This window comes from Scomber scombrus, chromosome 17 (genome assembly GCF_963691925.1).
Source record: "Scomber scombrus chromosome 17, fScoSco1.1, whole genome shotgun sequence".
Lineage (NCBI taxonomy): Eukaryota > Metazoa > Chordata > Actinopteri > Scombriformes > Scombridae > Scomber > Scomber scombrus.
In genome coordinates this window covers 22,070,000-22,087,675 of record NC_084986.1, presented here as the reverse complement: position 1 = coordinate 22,087,675, position 17,676 = coordinate 22,070,000, and the positions used below count along the sequence as shown (strand labels likewise).

The window sequence follows — 17,676 nt, the reverse complement described above, 5'->3', positions numbered from 1 at the left end:
TCCACTCCACGGGTCACAGTCAGCCCGCGGGACACACACACACACACACACACACACACACACACACACACACACACACACACACACACACACACACACGCTCGCTCGCTCTGTATGTCTCTCCAGCTCCCCGTTTTCTTTCTCATTAGCTTTCTTTCTCTGCCTCTCTCTACTTTTCTCTGCGTGTCTCTCGCGCTCTCCCGTCATTAGCACACCGGCGGTAGATCCCCGCCGCAGAAGCGGGCCCGCGAGGCACGATTCTATTCCCCCTGCGCGCGTGCGAGAGAGAAGCCTCTCTGAACGAGCGCCTCACCGGCTGGAAAATACAGCCAATTATCTCCCTGGAATAAGACCGTATCCATCATAGTGAGTGTGTGTGTGTGTGTGTGTGTGTGTGTGTGTGTGTGTGTGTGTGTGTGTGTGTGTGTGTGTGTGTGTGTGTGTGTGTGTGTGTGTGTGTGTGTGTGTGTGAGAGCGAGAGAGAGAGAGTATTCATTTCAGGGGCTTTGCATTATATGGACTAGGCTACAGACATTTTAAACCACCCTGCAAAGATTGTCATTATTATTATTGTTACTTTTATTATTACTAAGCTATTATTAGGAGGCTATTAAACATTATCCTTTGGGATTATAATCTTGACACTTAACCATAAGTGACCATTAGTAACATATTAACATTTTTAAAGGACCAATCAGCAATTTTTTTGATCATACAAATTAATCACCAAGCACTTCATTAGGTACACCTATGCCATTTACAGCTCTGCCATAAATTCTACATTTACGAAGTTCATAGGCCCACATTTTGTTGATATGTTGTTGATATTGGATGCATAGATAGATTTATTCTACTTTATGTTTATTATTGAGGTCATAGTGGGTGGTGGTACTGTACCTGACTACATTATATTGAATTTATATTCACTCTAGGTCCCCACCATCATCTGCTATGACCTCAATAATAAACATAAAATAGAATGATCACCTTTCTGACAATGTCAACAAGAAGTGAAAAAGTATAAGCTTCGTAAAAGTAGAATTTACATCAGAGCTGTTGTATTGGGTTGCATCAGATTGCACAGGTGTTCCTAATAAAATGCCCAGTTAATGTATAGGCCTAATTTAACTTAACTCTGACTTGGAGCATAGATATGAAATATAAGCATTGGCCATTATTCAACAAATAAATATACTATTGTGAGGAAAACCATAACTAGCATCAGTAAATGTGAGTAACTGTAGTGATGTAATTGTATTCCATGCATTGCATTCCAATTCATTTGGGAATTCCTTCAATCCTGCGTTATGAATATTGGTGGTAATTTTACTATGAATTTTTGTGGGATAACCCATTTATGTGCATTTGATTTAAGGATTGTGCTATTGAATATAACAACTTCCACACATTTTCTTCCCTGCAGGAAGATAAAGAGCCTTCTCATCCAACCTTCTTCTCTTTGGCTCTACAGCAAATGTAGGCTGATAGTCAAGCTGAGTAGCTTTTAAAGAGATGTCTGAAAAACCCGTTCTTAGTTCTGTTTTGCAATGCTGTCATGACGAACAGAAATGTACTGTCCACTGCAGCAAATAAAAGGTAGCGCACTGAAGTATATTAGTTAAAGTGAAAAATGAGGAAATTGGGTCACTTCAAAGCTGTTTTTGGCCCATTCATGTTGGCATGAACAGGCAGCAGCAGGTTAAACATTTCTCACCATTTTCACAATTCCTTTTGAATTTGACCAATCCCACTTGAGGATCACTGTTGGGGTAAATCCAAATCCAATTGCGGAAAAATAATGCATTTTCTCATACAGTATATGCCCCAAAAGTAAAACACTTCAAGTATGGATTCACTCATGAATATTTCATGAAGTGAAGTAAAGGTAAATGCCCTAACATCAGCTAATAAATATCATTTTTTTACATTTTCGATTGAATTGAAGGTAGGTCGGCTCCTCCAATTCAGTGGAGGACATTGCTGGAGAAAAGGCGCAGGCTGCACACCTCGCATAATAAAACACATGGTTTATTATCAATGTGATAGAAATGAAATCACTGGACAATTAGAAGCATGTCTACCCATCATCAGCACCATGACAACAGCTCTATAAGAACAGAAAAACACTGGATGAATCCCGTCCCCCTGCCGGCTCACAAAGGTCGAATCACAGATAAATAGGCCTACTCCAAAATAGCTGGCACACCTATTTACACAACCATCCATTTTAAATTAATATAAATAAATATTTACACACATAAATTAACACCCTCCCTCCTCGTACTTGTGTTAAGGAAGCAGACAAACCTTTTTCACAGATAGAATGCTCATCACGCAATCTTCATACCCACAAATGCTTTTTCTGTGTGAGGATGCACACGGATGTTGACAAAACACAAGCACACACGCTCACTCATGCGCACGCACACAAACACACGCGCACACAAACACACGCGCACACACGCACACACACACACATTTGTTGGCTGCTCACAGCGTCTCAGTCTCACAGGATGCAGGCAGGGGGAGCGAAATGGATGTAACACAGTAACCACCATGTCCTCGGGGGAATGAAAAGAACGTAACACAGATGAAAAATCCCTCTGTGCTCTCTGACACTGGCCCACGGGTGTCTTCCTCTGCCTTTTTCTCTCTCTCTTTACCAAGCCTTCCTCCTCCTCCTCCTCCTTCTCCTCCTCCTCCACCTCCACCTCCACCTCCACCTCAGCCCTGTTTATGGCAGGTCAGTCGCAGTGGTGTAAAGCTAGAAGTAACAGCCTCTGTCTGTGTGTCTTCCCGCTCCCCCCTGCTTCATTTCCGCTGCTTCTCATCTTTGTCGCCGGCCTTGTTGCCACCGTCCCCGTGCCGGTTGTTGGGAGGGTTGTTGAGAAACATCTTGTCGAGTCCTTTGAGGGCCTCGGTGAGGTAGTTCTGGAGGGCGGTGAGGGCGGCGCAGATGGCGGGCGAGCCGAAGCCGTGCGTGATGAAGGAGAAGTGGGAGAGGCAGCTCTGGATGCCGGGCTCCAGGATGGGGGAGGGCCTTGAGTTGCCCAGGGGAGTCCTGTCCTGGGCCAGCAGGTCTGTAAACTCCTTACACAGCTGTCTGTAGGGGTGAAAAGACACAAGGAGACATCAGGATGGAACTAATATTCTATAATTTAACTGTAAATCTGAACAGTTTCCAGTTTTTACATTTTTTTGACCTGACAAATACCCAATTTGGATTGAAAACTGTCTATTTATTTTGAATTGTGGCTTTGTAGTAAGTGTGTGGGCATTACTCTCCTTTCATTGTTACTTCCCTCTAATATCCTTGCACCTACATGATGTGTGTATAATTACACATCCTCCCACTGTTGGCCAGGCTGACACAGATTGTTTATCACATAAAAACTCCATTAAAAGCCGACTATCACTCAAAATATCTTGTTGTGGATGAGTTTTGCAACAGGTATATAAGCGATTTAATGACTTTAAATCCATGCATAATAAGTGGCTAATGCTGCAGAGTTTATATATTGTGTAATCCTGCTAAAAATGTCAGTTAAATAACCCGAATTGCCAAATTAAAGGAAAACATAATGTCACTTATTACACTGAGGGTATTTTTGCAGCATCACATGTAGATGCCCTTCCCAAAAAATCTCCGAAAGCTCGTTTAAAAATGATGAAATTAAGAAACGAGGGGAAAAATCAGACGCAAATGGCATTACGGCTTCAGTAATATTAGCCATTGGATTTCCCCCCCGAAAAAACCACCGAAAACCTCATGAATTAAATTTCGACTGTGCTGTCTGAATGTGGTGAAGCACATGTAGAAATAATGGTTGCATTAGTTGAGTGGATCATGTGTCTTGTTGTTTTTAACATAAATATGAGTGGAAAGGCTAGCTTTAAAATGTTAAGTTAAGTCAACAAATACAAATAGTTCTTACAGTAAAAAGATTATGAATGCATGTTGTCTTCGTTTGGTAGATTTAGATATGTTAAGTAAATGAAATAGTAAAAATACTCATTTTCATTTACTTTTTTACTTAATTTGAGGATTCAGTTTCATATTTGACACTTCCAGCTGTGCTTCCTGCTGTTGCACTTAAGTTGGTACATAAAGAACATGCAAAGCTGTTCTCAGTGACCTTCTTATCCTACTAGTCTATATGGGTTTTGGGACTGAATTCAATACTAATCTTCTATGTGGTTGTTTGTTATGAAAAAAATCAGCGATTACTTATTTTTTCATGTATCACAGACACACTGCAAGTCTCCATCATGTATGTTTCTTGCTCAACAAAATGAAAACTAGCCATTATGAGCTGAATTACTTTGAAATGATTAAAATCTACATATTTAAATTAAGTTAATGACAAGAGATCACCTGATTCCACTAAATTCTTATATCATTTCCAGTGTAAGTCAAACCGAAGGCAGATATTGCTCCAGTATTGTATTATCACCTGAGTAGAAAAATACCCTAAAACAGTATTTGTAACCCATCACTGTGAGCCTGTATGATGAAATTATTGCAGGTGGTGCAGCAGCCGGAAGGCCGAGCAACTGCATCCACTTATATAATGGAAATGGAAACTCTGAGCTATAGCTTGCTGCATCAGTACTGTGCTAGTCAGGACAACATTTGAGCTGTTAAACCAGGATGCTTTGATAAAGACACCATCTGTATAGACAAACTTAAATCATTCCTTGAGTTAGACACTACAGCCTTAATAAATGTATTGAATTGTGTTATTAAATGGTCACAGGAATGTTGTACTTATTCTATTATTGTGTTTTTATTTTATTCAGCTGCTGTAAAGAGCTAAGCTTGACTCATCATTACTAGAGATACACCAATCGAACCTTTTCAGTCCTGATATTGATACCTGGGCTTTGGGTATCAGCTGATACTAAGAACCTATATGACACCAGTGTTCATTAATAAGCCTGGGATCATTCTTTTATTAGTAAGGCAAAATCACACTTGACTTAAATGTTGCTTTCCTAACTTTCATAGATATACATTTACTGAGTTATTTATTAAAATAATGGTATCCTATACCAGATTGACCCATTGTCACTTATGCCTGATGCAGCTGTTTGAGTCACTGATATCTGAATCAATATTGGTGCATCTCTCAACATTACACAAGTTGAAATAATAACATTAAAATGCAAAAAAAAGTCCTAGGATATGCCTTCATGACATAATATAATCGCAAAGGAAAACCTGTCCTCCTGATACTTTTCCTTTTATGTCCCCTTTAAGTGATATTCACCATATCCCAGGGCTTATTTTGTGATCAAATATGGCAGTTTGCTTTTTTATTTTAACCCTCTTCCCCGCAGCCTTTCCCTCATTTTCTACTTCATTTAGTAACTGGACAGAGTCGTAAACCATGAGAGCAGAGTTGAGGAAAAATTGAGATTTTGAGACTGTAGTTGATGCTTTAGATGTGTAAAAAAGTTTCAATCAGACTTCATTGGACACCATTTAAACTGCAGACATTATCACAATATCACCCCATGTTGTTTATGTTTAAATAAATGATCATTGAAAACAAGAAAATGCCATAAATCAACCAATTAAATGCATTTAGGTTCATTTTCAATAACACATAGCCGATTAGGGGACCTTAAAAAAAGCACTCGCCTTAATGGATGTTGGAAAATAAAGTGAAACTAATGCCAGAGCAGTGATGTTGTATATTTTGAGGCCTCCACATTTGGTGTAATTTCATTCCTCTCTATAGATTTCATACAAAAATTCAACGGTAAAATAAAAATCACCTCCTCATCTCCTTCTCCTTGTTAAATTTCAGCAAATCACGGTCTGATTTTTTTAGGCCCACATTTTATATTCAAGAGACCTCTCTATCTCTGGCTTTCCCTCTTGCACGCCCCATGCACACGCACACACACACACACACCCTGTAAGCGGCCCGAGGGCAGAGCTATAGCAAATGAGTGACAGGCTGTGCAGGCCGAGCCCAGCTGGGGTTAGGAGAGTAGAGAGGAGAAGCTGCCACCCCCGGCTACACTCACGGCTCTCGCTGTTGTTTTCTGACGACTTGAAACACTTCACTGCTAAATAATGAATTTCTAACAGGCAGCAACGACACACAGTATTGGAACAGGTTTGAATCCGAGCATCAAACATCCCAAGCACCGAAACGTACGTACTGAGCACCTCGTGGATACACACACATACACGCACACACACGTACGTACACATACACATAAATGCACAGGCAAATGGTTTATGCAGTGCAGGCCAGCAGACAGCACTATTTATGCAAGCTAAAAATACAAGCTTCCTGAAGGGGATCTTTGTTAGGTGGTTTACAACTCTGCTTGCAACCTTTTCATCAAGAAAACCCACATTTGGCTCAATAAATGGACACAGAAGAGGGCTAGTCATTAGGGCTTCTTTGGTGATTGTAAAAATAAGCATAAATCCAAAGTGATTTTCACCACTGTTGCCCTAGTTCCTGTGTTCTAAAAAAAAATCTATGCTGCTCAGCTACTAAAGGTAATCACAAGATGCTGGATTCAATTCCACAGTTTAACAGCCATAAAAAATGGATTAATATAAGTAACTTTTACAAGGAGGGACCGGTAAAATGGGATCGCCTCTAAGACCAGAAGCAAAGGTCAAACATACAAGCTCTGAGGCTGTCGCTGTGTTTTATCTCTGAGGGCTCTATAGGGCACATAAAAGGTGTCCTGCATCACATAAGGCTCATCAAAAGATAAAGATAAAGATAAAGGGGTGCTGTAAAAAAGAAGAAGAAGAAGAGCTTGTAAAGATGTTAAGTTGTGCAGCTGCATACAAAGTGAAGGGAAATGTATGTAATGCTTGTAATTTTATAGAATGAGTTTATATATCACAATCAAATTATATATTTTATTTAGATGTTATGATGCTCCTAACTTTGCATAATTCTGCTCTATGCTTAAATGCCAGCATTTTTTCATTGTGGCCTTTATCCCTCCTCAATCAACCGTTTCATTACAGGCTAAATCCATATTGAATTTGATGTGTTTCATTGAGGAAAATCTTTCTTTTTTTCCCTCCAAATAACAGTGCTATGTTCACTGTGGCAGAATGGACTGTGTGATATAGAGCACAGCACAGTACAGAGTATAGCAGGGGGCTTGCACCCTCAGGGGGGTCCTTAATAGGAGGCCATAGAGGCCTCAGGAAAATGAGAGAAGAGTTTAATTTCACAATAATTTCATTAAATGTTCCTATTTGGATAAGAAGACTGGACTGTTTTCACCCCTGCATGAGTGCAGTTATGTAATTAAAACCAACAGCAACCAAAATGGTTTCAAATGGAAATTTCTGGGCTCAAATGGAGCTTTAGGACATTGAAATATGAGAACATCTGCTGCGTTATGGCTCAAGCTAAAGTGGCTCACTTGATTTTGTTTTTATAATACGGTTATCTGCATTTTTATTCTTGCTTTCTCATCTTTTCTTCAACTCTCACTCTGATTGAATCTGTCTAAATACAGAAATCGCAGGTTATAATCTCATTATCATTGTATTTTTTTATATATATGTGTGTGTGCAGGCATTTGAGTCTATATGATCAAACGCCACCTATAAGCTATGAGGGAACACAATCTAATCAAACGCTCCATCAAACTCACTTTGTCGCCAGCAGCATGTTTTTCCGCGTGTGCAGCTCGTTGGGGTCGGTGTGCTGCCGGTTGAGGTACTCGCTCACGGCTTTGGTGGGAAACTCCGTCTCGCAGATGTAACCGAAATCCCGGGCCAGGTGGACCGCTTCACCTGAGGGGAAGGTGTGTGTGTGTGTGTATACTATGTTAGTCAATGTAAATAAATATATGAAGAACAATAAACTGCAGATTATGTAAATATTCCAATCAGATGTTTTAGCGCATTTCTAGGTCACTTCTCACGTTTTATCTTTAGAGAAATCAGCAAAAATAAACCCCTAAACCCACTAGAGCCCACTATCTCCCTCTTTTTTTTTTTTAATTATCAAATATTAATTAATATACTGTGATGCCATCTTTCCTGGTGTCCGTTATCCATGCAATTGTTTCAAATGGTTATCATTTTACGCACACGTTCCCCCTCACCTGTCGCCCCTTCAGCTGAAGCAGAAACAATAAAACGTGGTAGAATTCTCACTGTTTTATTGTGAAAATTAACGATAAGAGCCAATTAATTAGATTTAATGGTTTAAGAAAAAAAGAGGGGGCTGATTTATTTGGTCTTTTGAAGGGAAGAATGGACACAGGCAGTCACGTTTAAACAGAAATAAAGATGTTTTAAAATATTAAACTACATTACAAGATGTAAGGAAAATGCTGCCCTTTAGGACATGAATACAAGAATGTGGCTCAGTTTAAACAAGCAGATTACCAAATTTAGTGTATGAGTCAGAAATAAGGGCACTAAAGAAGAATATATTATGTATTGTGGTTAAAACGTTGGCTTATAATGATGCAGGCCCAAACTGTGGCCTCTAATTAATTAATTACAAATTAAATACCTTAACCCTTCTCTATCCACCTGTTCAACTCTCATTATTTCTTTTTCTGACACTTCATCCTTACTTAAAAAAAAAATAGAGACAGAGCCATTGCCAAATCCCTCTCAGGTCATGACCTTTGTAATTTTGGTTATAGGCAATTTTTGGTGATGGTGTTTCACAGTAGATGTCAGTTTAACACAAGACTCATGAAATACAAAGAAATAACAGTATAGGTGTCTGTTGCCAAAACATCTCCCACTTCAGAGTAAAGATAGTAGCATGTTTCTGCAGTTTTAACATTTATATAGTTAAAAAAAAAAAAAAAAAGCACAAATGAACCAATCACCTTCTACTAGTGACGTTAGTAATGTAACATTGGCAGCTTTGCGTCTTCCAGCAGGTAAATTCAGTCCAATCTTCTCCAGCTTTTCTCTCAGACACTTTCCACCGTTTTTGGATTTTGCTCTGTAGAAACAACGGAAACCAAATGCATGTGAAATGAAGCATCCAGAGCATAAATATTTAGACTTATCTTGAGAAAAATGCACTCCAATCATTCATCAGCTTGTGCTTCAGTTTGTCTCTGGAGAATGAGTAATTGTTAAGTAGAATGAAGATGATAAATGGCACAGATACACACACAGGCGTTTTAGCCCTAGGTTTAATTAAAAGATGCTCCTATGTATGTAAATGTGTCAGATACTATCCACACAGCTTCTACAGGTTATTCTCTCTGTGTGTGCCAACATGCTCTGAGGCTGTAGTCATACCTTCTCAACACGCCCCCCAACAAGGAGGCGTTGAGGCACTCGGGCGGGGACAGTCTCCTCTGCACCTCCCCTACGGTCACTTTGTACTTGGAGGTGGAGCTGAGCAGCGACAGGCGGCCCGGTACCGAGCAGAACAACTCGTTTATGTTCACGGTCACTCCACCCATCAGGCCGTCCTTGCCGAGCATCAGAGAGCCCATGTTTTTAGGTGGCATGGGAACTAAAAGGAGGAAGGTTCGAGAAGTTATTCATATGATTTGATATCTTACATAATAATATATCTGGGTCGTGATCTTGCTGCTGGGTGTGTGTGTGTGTGTGTTTTAACTTTCAATGTCTATGCTATGTCAAACTTTGGTTCAGTGTATATGAGACCACACGCGCTCAGAGGGCGGCCCCGGCCTAATGAGGCGCCCACGCGCCGGGCATTTGCTGTTATTTAATGTCGCGCGACATTCTCATTACAATATTATCGATTGTTGATTGGCTCGCGCTCCCAAATCGCATTAACCACCTCCCTGTCTTTTCTCCACGGCCGGTTTAACTCCCACCAGCAGCAACTGGATGCTCCTTCATCCCGCTTCCCGCGTGTTAATGCTCGTGTTAATGGCGTTAAAAAAAAAAAAGGAAAAAGAGAAAGAAGAAGCCTCGTGCGTGAGTGCGTGCGTAGGGGCCAGTGCGAGGGGGTTTTGATAGCTCCACGGGGGATAATACCGCAGATTAGCTCTAAACGAGCTCACGAGATCTCCGTGAGCAGTGCCATTTATTACATCAGCGGCTTAAATGCCCCGCGGGGAGCTCAGTCACTCAACATCCCGTAACTAAATCACCTCACATCATCAGAGCGGCAGCATGGCAGCCTGTCAACGACACACTGCCTGGCAGTCAATATACCGGGATCGTTATCCCCGGCTTCCAGCTCCTCATCCTGGACCCAAAATGTAGGGAGCACTGCCTGCATGGTCTGATCCAGTATAGGTCCACATGGTGCCCATATTTACCCCTTTATGTGCGTGTAGGCTTTGATTTATCCATCTTTGCATCCCATGAACATCATAAGTCATAGCACAGAATTAATTACATAGCAGTCCATGGAGTAAATAACCTCCAAGATGAGGTGCCACCTCTTGTAAGTGGTGGTGCAATCATCCTTTAGTCTGAGTGTGTTATGAATGAATAAAATAGTTCCCAAATTATAGTTTTATTTTGAAATATATGTAATAGTTCTATTATATATTGTCATTTTAATATGTTGGTGCATTTGTGCTATATTGGCAACATTGCTCATGCAGACAGAGTAGTGTGTGTGTGTGTGTGTGTGTGTGTGTGTGTGTGTGTGTGTGTGTGTGTGTGTGTGTGTGTGTGTGTGTGTGTGTGTGTGTGTGTGTGTGTGTGTGTTTTTACCTTTTTTAATTACTGATTGATCCATTATGGTTCCGTTGGTGTCGTCAATGGTCTGTTTGAAACCGAGATGAATACGAATCATTACAGAGCGCTTTTATACACGCTGATCCACACTGTAACAAGCCACTTAACGTCAAGCTTAATATCAGTTCAATTCAATCACACAATCCAGCACCAGCACACACAAAAAAATCCCTACAGGATTTATTTCAGCTGCAATAAAGCAGGAAAAATACATATTTGAAGCAATTTGTTTCCACACATCAATCAAACGTGGTTTTATAATCCATTCATGCTTCTTACAATTGTCATAAAAAAAGCCTCATTCATCATCCTGCAGAATAAAACTGATATTATTAAATATATCTGATGTCATCATTGCTTCACACTCGTATATAAAAAAAGAAATGATAATTCGTAAAAAAAACAAATTTATATGGGGTTAATAAATACATGGCACACATACGAGAAAGCCAGAAATGAGAATCAGTTCACAATTGGTGATGGTTGTGCCCTGAGGGAGAAACGAGGGGAAGATGAAATCCTACACAGCTGACTATAAAGTCAATTTCACCGAGTCTTTAGCAGCTCGCTCTGTTAATTTGGAACCTTTGCACCAAACAAAAATACATTAAAAAATCCAGATCATGTAAAAAAAAATCTAATAGTATGAACTGCAATAATAAAAATAATAGTAATAATAATACTAATATATAGGATCTAGAACACAAGATTAATATTCTTCTATCAAATATATGAAAATGTTGCAGCGTCCCTTTAGATCTTTTTGTTTTTGAATTCATTTTTTTAGGCTGCTGGATTTCAGTCCACATAAGCAACATTTGATCCATGCAGCCCATCATTACTCCACACATCAGCGTCCTCTCATCAAAGAAGATGTCTCTGAAGACACTTTGCTTAGCTGTGGGCCATTTGCGTTTCAGGCTGCAGCTGCTTGAGAGTCCAGCCCTGAGGGAGCTGCTCGGAGTTCACTGACCTCAACTCTAATGGCACGGAGAACATGCGGAGACAATGAAGAGGACTGTCAACAATTACCAATCCGTTTCTTTACCATTTTAGGCGTTTTATTTTTTGATTTATTCTAGTTTGGTTTATTTGCAGCATTTTCTAGCTGCCATTTAAACTAGGAAAAACATGCCAATGAGTTGTTTAATATTGGCATGCAAGCATTTGTAGTGCAGTAAATATGATTGTTTAGTCGGTTGTAAAATTCATGATTACAATTAATAATTCAATTGTCTGTTATTGAGATAATACTCGATTAATTGCAATATAATTCCAGCGGCACATTCCCTGATAGTGCCCTCCTGGAGCCAACTTAGAAACAACTGACTTGTAGTTTTACCTTCATCTAGTACAGTGATCCCATAATCCTTAAAATACCGTATAAATCACCATAAATGGAAGTAGAAAATAATATTTCATGCAGACTACACTCATGACTCTGAACTGTGACCTTTGGCTCACCTGAACATCCTCCATGCCGTGCAGCCCTTGCAGCAGTCCGTCTCCCATACTGGGATCCAGTCCCGGGTGAGCGGAGTGCAGCAGCACATCGGGCCGACGCACGCCACCGTAGTCCCTCCGTGGGTCCAACCCGGACAGCTGAGGCAGAGAGGCCCGAGGCTGAGCCAGCAGAGAGGAGTCCATCCGATCCCCGGCTGCGTCCTGCCGCTGCCTCGCCCCCCATGCTCCCTGCTGGCTCTGGTGCAGGGAGTTCAGGGAGTACGGGTCGCTCACGTGGGAGTACGGGTCCTGGCTCTGGTAGTGAGCGAGCGGCTGGTACGGCGGCGGGAAGTACGGAGGCTGGAAGTCCGACGAGGGCGCATGAGACAGCGGCGGCGCGCTGGAGTAGGGTCCCGCGTGCGATACCGAGCCCAGCTGGGACAGGCGCGAGCTGTGGCTCGAGACACCGTCATGCCGGTCCTTCAGGAAGGATGCAGAGAAGAAGAGAAAAAAATGAACTCCTTGCAGAATGGAAAGCACATTTTAAGCAAATGAAAGCATATGTAGGCCTAGGATCATGATGCATTTACTGGAGGATTGCCTCTGGTGATGTAGCCACAGCAGTCTAACTGTCTCTGCATCTCCTGAACACAAAGCACACAAGAGCCCGGAGGAAAGATCTTATAGCCTCATTATAAATGTCTCACTACTAAAAAACCTCATAGCCATATGAACTGATTCACTGTTAGAACAAACCAATAGTGAAATACACAGTGAGGAGGAAAACTCACCGCGGTGGAGTAGGAGTGAACTAACATCTGTATGCTGGTGTCACAAGCGGGTTCACGGTTAAACAGCAGGATAGTAAAGCGCGTGTGTATCTGCAGGCACGGCCCTCTCTATACAGCTCCACACAACACACAACCTTCCTCCGCCCGGAGCTGCCGCCGCTCTGACTGTGAGCACCGAGCTCCCGCCTCTACCCCCGGTATACGGTGTAATTGTTATTCATGACTGAGACTTACAGGAATATTAATGTGCGCGAGGCAGGGGACTGGCGACACATGGAGCGTGAAGCCTCTCGCGCAACCGTGAGTGACGTTTAAATTCCGTGGAGAGCCCAAAACGACGCGCGAACAGCAGGAGACAGAAAGAAGACTCTCTCTCTCTTTCTTTCTCTCGCAGGAGAAATCGAACAGGGTGTCAAGACCCGGGAGGAATCCCCCATCATATAAAAACACACTCTTGGGGCCTTTTACAGGGAAAATCTGACGTTGAAAAAATGCCTTTGGAAACAAACATTGCGCAAATATTTTTTTTCTTTGCACAAACAGACTTTGACGTTATAAAACCCAACATAAGTCAAGTCTGTGGATAACAATACACACAGGATGATGTAAATCTTACTTGGGTGAACATGACACTAATTCCACCAGGGTCAAAGGCTCTGTCTTTACTCTTTGCCACTATGCCAAATCAAGAAGTGATAAAGGCTCCTAACAAAGTAAAAGCACGTCTACTTTTACGCACAGACACACAATACCTGCACAAACATGACCAGTTTTTTTATTCTCCAGTCACTCTCACATATTTTAGACTTCTAAAACTTCCTCATGCTAAACTAAGACTCTTAATATATAAAGGGCGGCTCATGTTGTGCTGCAGCTGCCTTTTATTACTGAGAAACACACTCAAGACTCTACAGGGCGCGCGGAGGGGCTCGTGTGAATGGTGTCACGAGTCAAAAGAAGCGATTAAACTTTACATTGTAGACTACCGGCCGCTCTTTGCCCTTTTGGATGACTTGTTTAACGACATTATATCCTCCCCTCCCTTGCTCCGTGGGAGAAAAGCCATGTGCGGCACGAGACAAGGGCTTCCCACCGGGCTGAGCCGAGGGGCCTCGCGAGCTGCCCCTTTCTCTTACGCTTTGTGCTCGAGCCCCATTCAGCGCGAGCCGGAGCAGCGTTTCGCCCCCGTGCTCGGCGGTAGGGTATTTCTTCCCCTTCCTCGTTTTTTAAAATAATTGTTTTGGGATCAAAGCCAAATGATTAACATACCTCTGACACAACACTCTGACCCAGCTCATTCAAAATGATAGCCTTGTCTCTAATAAATAATAATAATAATAATAAAAGAAAAACAATCTCAAACCATACATTAATTTGTTCCTCGACTATTTTTCAATGAATGATTTTTACAGCATCACTGATTTATCGGCAACGTCTTTTTTTTATTTTATTTCTACTTATTATATATTTTTTAGATATTGTAGAGCTGAAAAATATTCTAAAAGTTGCGATTTTTAGATTTCTAACAAACATTAATTCCCTCAACAAAATGTAGCGTCCTATTTAGTTTTAACAATATTTCTGGAAATTAAAGAACTCAATACAAATATCCAATATTAGATTTGTTCCCACTCTGTTCCATCGTTATCCTCCAACTATCGACTTGAACTGCATCTTACGCCAATAAACAAAACAGAACCATAAGAACCAATACACTCCAAATTATATGAGCGCAAAAACAGGCCAAATTTCTTCCAAACCAAACTGTGCCATGTAGTGAAACATCGTCCGATTCTTATTCACAGTCACCGCATCACAAATAACAACAGGCCTACCGCCTCCCGGAGAACACCTCGCTGAACTTAACGCACAATAACATTTCATTTCTCCTTTAAAAAAAAAAAGCATGTCTAATCAGTATATTTCCCCAAGACACAACCGGCTGGACGGCAACGTTACCTCATAAATATCTTCATACTTGACATTCTCAACTAGTTTCCACAGCATGGTCGCTTCTCCGGTGTCGGTAAACCGAATGCAGCCAAGTGAGGAAGGGATGCCTCAACTCACTCTCTCTCTCTCTCTCTCTCTCTCTCTCTCTCTCTCTCTCTCTCTCTCTCTCTCTCTCTCTCTCTCTCTCTCTCTCTCTCTCTCTCTCTCTCTCTCTCTCTCTCTCTCTCTCTCTCTCCGCCCTCTGTAGAGTCAGACAGGCTGGCTTTGTGAATGGGGAACCCCTGTAAAGACACCACTACCGTGAAGAAGAGCTATAGGGCGGGCTGACAGCAGTAGGCTTCGTGTATATATAAAGCAGGAGCAGCAGCACATAAATACAGCGAATGGATGCTTTATTAAACACGTGTGTCTATTATAATTACACATGCACATTAAAATAAACACACCACCAAACATCAAACATCTGATTTCTTTCTATTATTTCTTATTATGGCTGAATGTTTTAAGGCTAAGTGAAGCAAAGTGATAAATCATTGAATGTAGGTCACATTTGCTGTCAGCTATAGAGGGAAAAGTCATACCACATATTTAAACACATTAAATCAAAAACTTTAACAGTTACATTTTTTTTTATTTAATTCATGTTTTAACTTTATTTAGTTAGTTATAGTTTTCTAAATGTTGGTGGTTGGTTGCTGTGTAAACATTAGAAACACAAGTGGAAACCAGTGCAGGCCTTTTTATATTCCGATATAGTCTGATAAGTTGTGTATTCTAAATATTTTTTTAAAAGTGTTTTTCTAAGGTTTTTAATGTAGCGTATGTTTTCTTTTATGAGCTCCATTGCTCTCAGCATAGACTTACTACAACTCTATTAAAGGAATGATCACAATTCTTCTTATAGATTTTCACTCATTTGGTGTGTTCATGATGATGATAGAGATCGTTGTCTGCTGAGTTGACAGAGTGATAAACAGAACACATAATTCAAATCATTCATCTGTGGCCATTCAGTGACCCTTTGTAGCCTTTATGTATGGAGGCATCTTCACTCATTGTATTTCTAATCAACTATCTCAAGGTTTTCCTTAAATTTGTCACCTGTCTAGATCAAGATTCAATATTTATTGCCATATCAACACATGGTTGTTAAGGATTTGCTTTCAGTGAGCTCATAAGAGTACAACAATAGAATCAAGCATTGTAACTATGGATATGAATGGCAAATAATAAGCAAGCTTCCTATATGTTGCAGCAAAAGAGACAGAGAAGGAACCTTCAGCTAAACCATTAAATGATTTGTTGCATTGCATCTTTATGAAACAATCAGAACTGAGACTTATAGCTGGTAGTTGGATTAATGAAGTTTATAATTTGCTGATGTCTTATAATAATCAATTATACTACAGGTACCATCCTGTATTTAACTATGGGCATTGTCTCATGTGGAAATGATTTGGTCTTAATAAAACAAACTTACACTACATCACTGATAAACATGACAAAATATAAACATTAACAATGAATAATTACAGTGCAAATATACAATGATATCTCATGCTGTGGTATGTTATTATGTTATTGCTGCACAGTTATTACAATACAATATCACATGTTTGATCTTGTCACATTACATCACGTTGGAGTGGCTGATACACAAAATGTTGCATCTCACGCTTGATATGTAATGATGACATTTAAATGCCATTCATTTAGAAACTGCTTCACCTCCAACAAGCTCAATTTTTAAAATGTTTAATTGAAACAAAAAGTGAGTATTTAAAAATATGTTCTCAAGTATTCAGGATCTCATACTGTCAAAAGTTAGCATACAACTTTAAAATGAGTCTTCATTTAGTGGTGAGATCTCATTGCCATTAAAAGACCTGTGATAATCAATGATACCTGAATATCCTGGCCATGACATCACAAGAGTGGGATGACATAAAAAAAGTTTTTATTGTCTTTTTAAAATAGACTACTGGCATTCAGCACATCTACAGAGTATACACTACATGACTGTTTATACTGAGTTTTACCCATTTGTACACTATTAAGGCCTCGTCTCGACTTTCTTTAAGAGTCCCTGTGATTTGTATCTTTTCTTAAGTTTTTCTTTAGTGAATTTACAAAACAAATGTAACCGGTCACCTCAAAAATCTCAGCTGTCACCTACAGTTCAAATGCTACTGGCTCCATATTCTACTCAGTATACCTGCTGTACTTATACTCTCTCTTCTGTGTCACACATTAACTGGTTAGGTGGAATTGGCTAGATACAAGGACCACAACTTTAACATATACTAAAAAAATAAATTAAAAAAAAATTACTTTTCAAGTCTATATTATACACAAGTACATGTATTTCATAATTGGGGATCCCTTATAATTACTATACACTGCTTCCCTGTGATGATCTTTCCAAATGTGTGTAAACTGCTCCCCCTAGTGTCATAAAACCACACATGCAGCCAACGTATGTTCAGTAGAAAATTGTCTCATGTTGTATTACAACTCAACAGGCTTAATGAAGTTACTAAAAAGGTGGAAATTCATCATTATCATTATTTTCATGAGTGAAGATGTTGCAGAAGTGAACTTTTTTAACAATGGAGGAAAATCAAGCTGTGAAGGTCAAAGGTCAAAGCTGACAGTAGACGCTATCTACAATATAAATGTCTTTAGTGATTTGTGATGTATATGTCATTGTTATTCTTTCTTATCTCAGCAGGAGTTTAATTTTCACTGTTTGTGCTTATTGTACACAAAAACATATAGCAACCTATT

At 40.2% G+C, this 17,676-nt stretch overlaps 1 protein-coding gene across 4 annotated transcripts; it reads right to left on the bottom strand.

Annotated features, from left to right (window-relative positions):
• Positions 1–2,811: 2,811 nt before the first annotated feature.
• tfap2b (transcription factor AP-2 beta) lies at positions 2,812–14,971 on the bottom strand. Of its 4 annotated transcripts, none has more exons than XM_062437198.1 (8): positions 14,896–14,943; positions 12,167–12,625; positions 10,679–10,730; positions 10,114–10,152; positions 9,275–9,470; positions 8,851–8,969; positions 7,651–7,792; positions 2,812–3,103 (listed from the first exon to the last, which is right to left on the bottom strand). In XM_062437198.1, the coding sequence occupies exons 1-8, from the start codon at positions 14,941–14,943 to the stop codon at positions 2,812–2,814; spliced, it is 1,347 nt and encodes a 448-aa protein (XP_062293182.1). The 4 variants fall into 4 exon arrangements, with proteins under 4 accessions (XP_062293182.1, XP_062293183.1, XP_062293185.1 ...); XM_062437199.1 differs by lacking the exon at positions 14,896–14,943 and adding an exon at positions 12,937–12,963; XM_062437201.1 differs by lacking the exon at positions 10,114–10,152 and having other exon boundaries at positions 9,275–9,494; positions 14,896–14,971.
• Positions 14,972–17,676: the final 2,705 nt, after the last annotated feature.

Excerpts from the sequence above, each read along its gene's own strand:
- tfap2b (XM_062437198.1), bottom strand. The coding sequence starts at position 14,943 with ATGCTGTGGAAACTAGTTGAGAATGTCAAGTATGAAGATATTTATGAG. Across the intron at positions 10,153-10,678 it reads TCAATCAGTAATTAAAAAAG|GCAGTGTGTCGTTGACAGGC; the intron begins GTAAAAACACAC and ends ATTGACTGCCAG. Across the intron at positions 3,104-7,650 it reads AACATGCTGCTGGCGACAAA|ACAGCTGTGTAAGGAGTTTA; the intron begins GTGAGTTTGATG and ends TCACCCCTACAG.